This window comes from Myxocyprinus asiaticus, chromosome 19 (assembly GCF_019703515.2).
Source record: "Myxocyprinus asiaticus isolate MX2 ecotype Aquarium Trade chromosome 19, UBuf_Myxa_2, whole genome shotgun sequence".
Classification (NCBI taxonomy): Eukaryota; Metazoa; Chordata; class Actinopteri; order Cypriniformes; family Catostomidae; genus Myxocyprinus; species Myxocyprinus asiaticus.
Genome location: NC_059362.1, coordinates 44,790,972 through 44,801,328, shown reverse-complemented (window position 1 = coordinate 44,801,328; position 10,357 = coordinate 44,790,972). Strand labels below are relative to the sequence as shown.

Here is a 10,357-nt window from a genome sequence, read left to right as displayed (position 1 = left end):
GCAACTGCATAACTTTTTCATTTAATTATTTTATTATTGTTTTTATTATGTAATTGTTTTGATTATCATGATAATAATTTATTATTATTATTATTATTATTACCTTTATTATTATTATTAATTTATTTAGCAATTGCTAACAAATAAATGTTAATAAAATTAAGAAATTATTTTTAATATGTGGTTATATAGTGTTGATTTATAATTTGTATATTTATGTTTTTATTTTTTATATTTAAATTATTATTATTTTTTATTCATATTTTATTGTTTAATCGATTTATCAATTTCTCAGTTAACTTCCCAAATAATTATTGAGAGGTGTGAATGAGTCCCTGTATTTATACATGAATCACTATCGTGATTATGGATGCATATTGCTTTTAACATGACACGTGGATCTTTAGTACAAAAGACTCATCTAAAGTAGAACACAATACACACTGAGATACTCACGGTTAGAGCTACAGACCCCAGCAGAAGCACCACAGAGTACACTAGGCCTCGACTGTTTATCATCACCTGTACAGGGAGAGGAAGCCACATCATCAGCTGCATTCCACTGGAACATTAAACCATTAATGCTAAAAAAAATAGTTTGTGTTTCAGAGAGTGTTCAATAGAAGTTCTTGGTGTCAGAAGAGCACAGTTTGATCTCTGTTCAAACACAACGAGGTTCTGGCAAGAGCAAAGAAGCTGGAACATTCCAGATGTGCTTACAACTGATCCATAATTGACGGCCATGGTCTGCAGCGCCCAGGGAACTCCGAGTCCCACCAGAATATCAAACACATTACTGCCAATAGTGTTGGAGACAGCCATGTCCCCTAGACCTGGAGGGAAAGATGATTCATTTTAGATTGATTGAACTTTGCCAACCTAAATAATAATACGTAAAACAAAAACCAAAACAAAAATTCAATACAAAAAAATATAAAACACAACTAAACCAAAACAGAACAAACAAAACAAAACACAAAACAAAAAGCAAAAAAAAAAAGTACAAAGCAATAAACAAATAAAGAAACAAACAAAAAACAAACAAACAAACCAAACAGCAAAACAAACTAATCAAAAATGTCCCCATGTCCTCTAGACCTGGAGAGAAAGATAATTCATTTTAGACTGATTGAACTTTGCCAACCTAAATAATAATAAGAATTACAAATAAAAATAACAAACTAAACAAAAATTAAAACACACACAAAAAACACAAAACATTTAATACAAAAAACATGACAAAACAAATACATAATCTATTAAACAAACCACAAAAACACAACTAACCAAAAAGCAACACAGAACAAACAAAACAAAAAACAAACAGCAAAACAAACTAAACAAAAAGTAAAAACACAAATACAGCTGCAATTATGGGGCCAAGCACAGCAACCACTGAACAACCCATAGATCTCACAGAGCAAGCATAGGTTGCCCCCAGACAGATTTTAACCCACAACTTTCTGTTCCACAGTCTAGTGTGCTATCCACTGCACCACAACATTGCAAGTCAACAAAGGAACATACTAAGCTTAGAGGAATCACAGCCAAGCACAGCTTTACCATGATCAACTTTATATTCATGTAACTTTTCAACAAAGATGCAAATCAACATTTTATTGGGGAAAAGCCCAGCCACCATTCAGTAAGCAAAATACAAAAATCTCCAGAACTACACACATTACCAAAACATGACTTGCTGGCATGGGGATCAAACCCACAACTCTAGGAACTATGGTCAAGAACCTTACACTGTGCCACTCAGCCAACATAATGCAGTCATAGCAAAGAGACATGCCAATTTTAGAGTCAGCACACAAGTGTGGGTTATTTTTTAATAATAGGTGGTACTGTCTCCAAACATTTAAAGTATCCTCAGGACATAAAGTCGAAGATGCATAACAATTCAACAGTGCATTCAGAAGCTATATATCCATTTTAAACAAAACATATACATCAGAAGAGCAATAAAAATAATAATAATAAGAAGAAAAAGAATACCTGCAAGCAGAAATGATCAGAAACAAGCCCTGACAGCATTCAGTGAGCAAACTACAAAAAGCTCTAAGACAACAGCAATCTATTCAAATGACTTGCTTAGGTGGGGATTCAAACCCCAGACCTTTTGAAATACAGTTCAGTAAATTAACACACTGAGGCACTCAGCTGCCATCCTCAATGAGTGGCAAAGAGACATTGCAAGGGTATATATACCCTTGTATGTCTGCACACAAGTGTGGATTCTCTTTTGAACTATAGGGGGCGCTGTCTTATAACTGCTCAGATATCCTTAGGACATGATGTTTATGATGCATAAAAATTATTTTAATTCTGACAATGCTTTTAAAAGATATATCACTTTTTAATAAAAGTCAATGTGGCGGAGGGACAGTATGGCTGACATGAGGAAAAACTGTATAGTTGAAATCCACATGACCTAAGGAATGAAAAGACACCAACCCCATGATTTTAGGACATACGATTCAAAAGTTACAGGCAAGAATAGCCATTATTTACATCTTTTGGCCCATAGGTGACGCTGTCTCCAAACTTTGTGTGTACCCTCAGATCATGGTCCTGATGAAGCATGTTTTGATAGGACAAACCGTTGCCGAGATACAGCGCTACATCCAGTTTTACATTGACTTCGTTGAAGGAAATTGATCTTTTATAACTGTAAACATCATTATCCAAGATGGCGGATAATGCGCAAAAGAAAATTAATTTTTGAACTAGTGGTGGCACTATGTAGTTTGTCCTAGAGGTCCCAAATTTGCTATGGGGACTATTCATGGCCACCCCTATCACTGTCCCAAATTTCATCATTTTCCTACAAACAGTTCTATGGGCTGCCATAGACTCCCTCTGGGGAGGAATAATATTAATAATACTAACAGATACAATTGGGGCTACAGCACCAAAGGTGCTTGGCCCCTAAAAAGCTGAACTAAACTAAACTAAACAACAAAATACATAATAATATGTTAGAAAATAAATGTGGTTATTGTTCACCAAGTTAGGCCCAAATTTTGGGGGTGCCACTCACTGCAAAAACAAAATCCTGTAGGAAACAAAGCTTTACAGAACACAGTATGTCAATTGGGATACAGCCCATGTTTGTGGTAAAGCGGTTGATCTTGACACCGGGACTGGAAATCACATGAACTGTTAGACAAAGAAGTCTTGTGAATCTGAACTGTGCTACTTAAAAGTAAACCATTCCTTATTTAATGTAATATAACCTGCTGCAGGTTTATTGATCCAACACGTGCCGTAGAGCTTTAAACAGAATGATCGATCTACCTTGCCGAGCAACGATCAAACTGGCGATACAGTCTGGAACACTTGTGCCCGCGGCCAGAAACGTGATGCCCATTATGACATCAGGAATGCCAAGCGTGTATCCGACGATCGTCACCTAGGAGACAGTGTTGGGAGGTTAATACAACAAGAAGGATGAATAGGACAGAGAGAGAGAGAGAGAGAAAGAGAGAGAGAGACGGACGTCCATACCATCCACACCATCAGATAGGAGAAGACGGCGATCCAGACGGTAGAGAGCACAAACGACAGCATGAAGTATTTCTCCCAGCGAGACTTTGCACAGTTCGGGATGGTGAAGTACAGAATCAACAATAACGGCCACGAGATCAGCCATTTAGTTTTGTTCAAGCAGCCGCCTGAAAAACAAACACACATAAAACTAATAATTACTTTGGTGAATCTCACGAAACCTGTCAAGAACATGTCCAAGTCACGTTTCACCCTAAAATCAAAAGAAATGCATAAAAATATATAAATATTTGGATATATTTAAAAACATTTATATTGTTTGCAGTGTGATATTATTTTCACGACAAGTGGCAACAACTGACAATTATGGCAGCTATATTTTTTATAAATCTTCAGTAAATGAGTGGACTAGGGAGGGAGTTTTGAGTTGTGAATGTTAGAGTATGTCAACATACTGTAGTACATCAAACTCTTAATTCAAAAGAGCAAGAAAATACATAAATCATTTTCAGGGTAGGGTTGCACCATCTGTTCTTAAAGGAATAGTTGATCCAAAAATGAAAATTCTCTCATCATTTTCTCACTCTCGTGCCATCCCTGATGTGTATGACTTTCTTTCTACTGCTGAACACAAACGAAGATTTTATAATAATAATAATAATAATAATAATAATTCCTTACATTTATATCACACTTTTCTAGGCACCACACACACCACCATTGTGCAGCATCCACCTGGATGATGCGACGGCAGCCATAGTGCGCCAGTGCGCTCACCACACAACAGCTATTGGTGGAGAGGAGAGAGTAGAGTGATGTAGCCAATTCAGGGATGGAGATTATTAGAAGGCCATGATAGATAAGGGCCAATGGGGGGAATTTGGCCAGGACACCGGGGTACACCCCTACTCTTTACGAGAAGTGCCCTGGGATTTTTAGGGTGCGTTCACACTTGGCAGGTTTGGTTTGATTAAAACTAACTCTGGTGAGATTGCTCTGTTAGTGCGGTTCATTTGAACAAGTGTGAATGCTGCCATCCGAACCTTGGTGCGCACCAAACAAGCGGACCGAGACCCCCTGAATAGTGGGTCTCAGTCCACTTCCAAATGAACTCTGGTGTGGTTCGATTGATATATGAATGCAACATGGACCAAAGACATCTAAACGGACCAAAAACAGGAAGTAATTTGCCTTTACTGACCTCAAGCATACCTGGATCTTCTCATCATAGTAGCTATGTTGCCCATTATAGATGAGTACAGGTGTCGGAACCGCTGTCAGCCGTCCTTGCAGCATATCTTCGTTTGTGTGTGCAACGGAGGAATTCCTGGCGCTGTTTTGACTGCTTTACACATTTTATTAACTCTTCGTTTGTTCTCAGCTGGTAAAAATACCACCATATATATATATATATATATATATATATATACATAAATCCAATGAGCGCATTTAGCCCAGCAGCCAGCATTGTTTTGGATGTTCGGCAAGTTCCATCGCAAAATATACGTCATAAAAGCTGTCCAATCAGGTTGTGACTTCTTCCTGATACCTTTTGTTTTGTATCGTTAGGTTCGGTGTTAAAAATGCCAGTGTGAACGCTAAGCGAACCAGGACTAAATGTATCATGTTCTTTTTTGGTCCGGACCAAGAGGACCAAGAGAACCGAACTACACGTGTGAACACACCCTTAATGACCACAGAGATTCAGGACCTCGGTTTAACGTCTCATCCGAAGGACGGTGCCTTTTTAAAGTATAGTGTTCCCGTCACTATACTGGGGCATTAGGACCCACGCAGACCGCAGGGTGAGCACCCCCCGCTGGCCTCCCTAACACCTCTTCCTCGAATCACCAGAAACAAAAGAAGAAGAATGTGAAAGTGAAAGTAAAGATTGATAGTAAAAAAGGACTTAAATATTGATCTGTTTCTCACCCACATCTATCATATCGCTTCTGAAGACATGGATTAAACCACTGGAGTCGTATGGATTACTTTTATGCTGCCTTTATGTGCTTTTTGGGTCTTCAAAGTTCTGGCCACAGTTCACTTGCATTTTATGGATCTACAGAATTGAAATATTCTTCTACTTCATTTGTGTTCTGCAGAAGAAAGTCATACAAATCTGGGATGGCATGAGGGTGAGTAAATGATGAGAGACTTATTCAGAGCTTAACTTAGTTAGGCAAGACTTAGCTAGTAGGTCGTATGCCCTCCATAAAGTTATGTGTAGTTGCGTAATTTGACGTTTAACTTTATTGATCAAATAGGCAGCCTTCAAATTTGTAAACAGAAGTGCTGAAAAGCCGTGCATTTCAGTTTTAGCGCATTACGGTTCATGTTCAAAACTTTTTTTTGTTTCATGTAGCTGTCAGCAGTAAAAAAATTATGTAAAATTTTCGTAACAAATAAGCAAACATAATAAATATTATATTTAAATATGTGAATAATAATATTCAGGAACTGTATCTAAAGGTAATATGGGACAATTAATAAATACTAATACAACAGGCTGGAAAATATGACAATTACTCATTGTAGTATCGTATATATTTTGTGTGTGTTGAACCTTGGCATGCCAGAGACACCGGGTGATGCACACAGGAAAGTGCACCATTTAGATCAGTTTAAGAGCCGCTAAAAAGTCATTTTTATTTACAAGATTATCGTAAATATATATGAATTTAAAAGTCAGAATCATATATGTCTAAAGGACAGAGGTCTGTCATGCGAGATATTGATGTCATTCAATCAGTTTGATTTTTTGGTCCCACTTTATATCAGGTGTCTTTAACTACTATGTACTAACATTAAAATACATACAATACAATGTACTTATTGTGTAACTACATGTTGTTTTGCAAAATTCTCACAAGATACACGTTTGCCGTTACTGAGGTTAAGGTACGGGTTAGGTTTAGGAGTAGGGTTAGGGGTTAGGTTAACAGTGTAACTACAGATGTACTGTAATTACATGCAGGTACTTTATATGTAAGTACAATGCAACAACACATATGTACATAATAAGTACATTGTATCAAATGCGTATATACCAGTTAAAGACACCTAATATAAAGTTGGTCCAATTTTTTTTTATTCCAACCGTTACTCCTTCCCAGATAGCAAAATTATTTTGGCCCTAATCTGGCTGCATTCCACCTAGGAGTCTGGCCCACACACTGCATGGAATTATGGTCCAAAATCGGCCCAAAAGACACTTACCGAATGACCAGGCAGTATCCACCCCAGAAAGAGGCCAAAACTCAGCCACACTTATCCTGTCCCCCCAGAGCGCAGCCGTAATTGGACCTAAACTGTGCCAGAACAGGTTTCCCACTCTTTTCAAGCCACAATTTTTCAGGACATTTCCAGGACATTTTATGCGCCCAGCAAGTGTAATATTTAAGCAAAAACACGTGTCCATTTAAATCGAGCTTTTATTTTGCCGTTCCTGTGTGTTTTTGACAGAAGTTTCTCACCTCCAGATAAGCAGTATGCTCCATGGCATAGTGTGATTATTAATCCCTGTAAAGCAGTAATTTAATTAAATAAATACATAGTCTGTATGTGCTGTGCACTTCAGAGTGCTTTTTTTCACAATTTTAAATGTACATTCAAACATTCATTTTCGTCCAAATACAGTATGTCATATTCCATGACATTCTGCGGTTTATTGCTAATGCCATTTTTATGACTATATTCCATGTTTTCTGCATACTACACATTGTAACAGCGGAATAAGCTGACTCCGATCGTTGAATTACTGAAAATTAATTCTGAGATGTTAAGGCGAATCATCACGCTACGAACACGGTGTGAATTTTTATTTATTTTTTTAATCAGTGGTCCAACTGTCATCATGGTCTAAAGTTTGTAACTCACAGGGATGCAAACTCATGAGGGTCCAAAAGTCAAGAGACAATCACTAATCCACGGACATGTTTTCCTGGGTTATTTTTTTTTTTAAAGAATAAGCTAAAAGCACCAACTTAAGCTATTCTAATGATTCAAGTATAGAAAATGATCTGCACAATTGTGTAGAATTAGCTGCAAAAATAAAGGGTATTTTGGTGTGGCTTGTTTCTGTTTCACAAATATGTTCAGATTCAATAATTGATTAGTTTAGTGACCCCTTCTGGAGATGCCACTAGGTGGCAACAAATGAAAGTCTATTGTATAATGAGCGAGTCATGTAATGTTCACGACCGAAATCTGCCAAGAGACTTTATAGTATTTAAGCATTATAAGAACAAAGCAGGTGTACTGTATCATTTTCCTACAGTATTTAAACTGCTGAACATGACTTTTATCAGAAAAGACAACAATAATAGCATGATAACAATAATTTTGAGTTTCAATGATGCCCCTTCGTCATTGTAAAGTGCATTTCACCTGAGTTGAGTCGAGGCGTCAAAGCTCCGCTAAACAGCAGCGTCAAGCGGCGCTTTGTCCTCCAATGTGAAGCATTTACATGTTTCCATTGATCATGGTATAAATATTGGGGGGGCTTTACTTGCTTGTTTTGATTATTGGGGGGTTACCTCCCCCGCATCCCCCCTGGAATCTACGCCCCTGACCACGACCTTTGTGTCGTTTGTCAGGAGATTTTAGCTAATGACAGCATGCGACCTGCTAAACTCCGCGGACACCTTGACACCAAGCATGCTGAGGTAGCGGGGACAACTTCTTTTTCCAAAGAAAATTCAAGCCTTTCAAGGTCAGAAAAAAGTTGTCGGAAAATTTGTCAAATTAAATGTAAAGGCCACTGACGCTTCATATCATGTTGCGCTGCGTTTTGCCAAGGCGGACAAAGCACATAACATCGGAGAGACATTGATTCGGCCGGCAGCCAAAGATATGTGTTCCTTGTTGGTAGGAGAGGCAGCGGCTTCTAAGCTTGATTCTGTTCCACTCTCTGACAACACAGCATCTCTGACATGGCACAGGATGTGAAGGAGCAAGTGTTAGACAGCATCAGGCACAGCCCATTTTATGCACTCCAGATCAATGAATCCACTGTTGTGGCCAGCTGTGCACAGCTGTTAACATATGTGAGGTATGTGAAAAACATGGACATTCAAGAAGTCCTGAAGTGAAAAAAATATACAAATTTGTGTGTTTGACTCCTATTCCGAGTCAGATCTTTACCATGTTTTTGTGCTTGTAACGGAAACCTTGCTAGCAACACAGTCAAATGGTTTTGTTAATATTTTCCAGGTATTTTTCTAATTTTCCATGACTTTTCCATGACTGGAAAATTGCAATGAAAAATTCCAGGTTTTCCAGGATGCGTGGGAACCCTACAGAATCCCCAGACATCAGCCAGAAAACAGCCAAATAATCTTCCACTTCCGCATCAGAACTAAATGCCTGTCTTTGCTTTGTTTCTTTTGGTTGACCGGACTCACGCCAGACTTCAGCCAGATGCTATTTCACACAAAGGCGTTAAAATTCCACTGCCAGAACCAAACCAGAACAGAAGTGCCAAATGTAAGCCAGATTTGGCTCAAGCTCTGTTGCTATCTGAGTTGTCCGTTAATATTTAGTTTATACATCATGTACGTTTCACCTAAGTTTACTGGTGCAACTCTCAAATATTTATTAGTGCATATATTGTAATTTAGTGCCAATATACACTTTAATAGTCTAAGTTGTAACTTAAGCATGGCTGGTGCAACTGACCACAAGCTCTGATATCAAAGGAGCTATTTCATCATATTTTAACCATAGAAAGAAGCAGCTTTTCATTACAGCATTATGAAAGTAAACAAAACAAAGTGTCTTCTGAAATTGTTCAAATCAGTCAGCTTATTAATTAAAACCAAAAAACCCTTTCTGAATGTATTTTGACTGTCCATAACTTTCTTTGCTCTTTAAATAGTGTAACAAACTCAAAAACTGAATTTTTTTTACTCACCTGGTATTCTGAAGGGTGAAGTGAGTTCAGCCTCTTTCTCCTCAGTGGTTTTGTCCTCCAGTACGTTTCCATTTTCAATGTCAGGTTTCCCGTCCACCACAGTCGTCTCCAAGCCGTTGGCTGCCTGGACCAACCTCTGACGCTACACACACACACGCACGCACGCACGCACACACACACACACACAAAGAGCCAGTAAAACCGAGCATCTTTTCAGGTAATAATAAAAAAGAAAATAAAAAGTTGTCCAGGTCATGTTTCACCCCACAATAAAATGAAATAAATCAATTATATTTTGCATGAAGCCAATTAAGGCTCATTTTAGGAGCATTAAGATTTTCTGCATTGTGATATTATTTTCATTTCAATAAAGAACATTTTCTCCCCAAAATCTTCTATATATTCTCACTACTGAAGTACGGTCTAAACATAAATGCACTTTATAAATGTTCTTAACAATTGAAACTTATTAGATAAAAGTGTGTGCTAAATGAATAAATAAATAAATACATTTAAACAGTAAAATAACATATAAAAAGATAATATTCTTTCACACTATTGTAATAAGAATGAGAGTTTTCACATTATGATAATGAGAATGGGGATGGGGTGTTAAATTTTCATAAAAACAATGTCACAATGCAAAAGAATCATAATGGTCTTAAAAATAGGCATTATTTTTTTTATGCAAAATATTATTTTTCTTTTTATTATTATTTGGGGTTGAAATATGATCTATCAATCAATCAATCAATCAATTTATTTATAAAGCACAAGTAAAAACAACAGTAGTTGACCACTGTGCTGTACAGCCACAATATAACATTTAGTTACTTTTCAGATTTATATAGCTACAAATACACTGTTAATGTCAAATCTTTTTAAAAGATGCATAACACTTTCATTATAAAATTTGTACATTGTTTTTAC

At 37.2% G+C, this 10,357-nt stretch overlaps 1 protein-coding gene across 1 annotated transcript in view; it reads right to left on the bottom strand.

The window, feature by feature from the left end:
- The window catches only part of LOC127409647 (sodium/potassium/calcium exchanger 4-like), a 69,726-nt gene that overhangs the window by 6,629 nt on the left and 52,740 nt on the right, over positions 1-10,357 (bottom strand). Inside the window, exons 12-16 of the mRNA XM_051644348.1 lie at positions 9,428-9,569; positions 3,514-3,680; positions 3,304-3,418; positions 721-833; positions 457-522 (exon numbers count right to left, since the gene is read on the bottom strand). Coding sequence (XP_051500308.1) covers positions 457-522; positions 721-833; positions 3,304-3,418; positions 3,514-3,680; positions 9,428-9,569 — 603 coding nt within the window. The remainder of the gene's footprint in view (positions 1-456; positions 523-720; positions 834-3,303; positions 3,419-3,513; positions 3,681-9,427; positions 9,570-10,357) is intronic.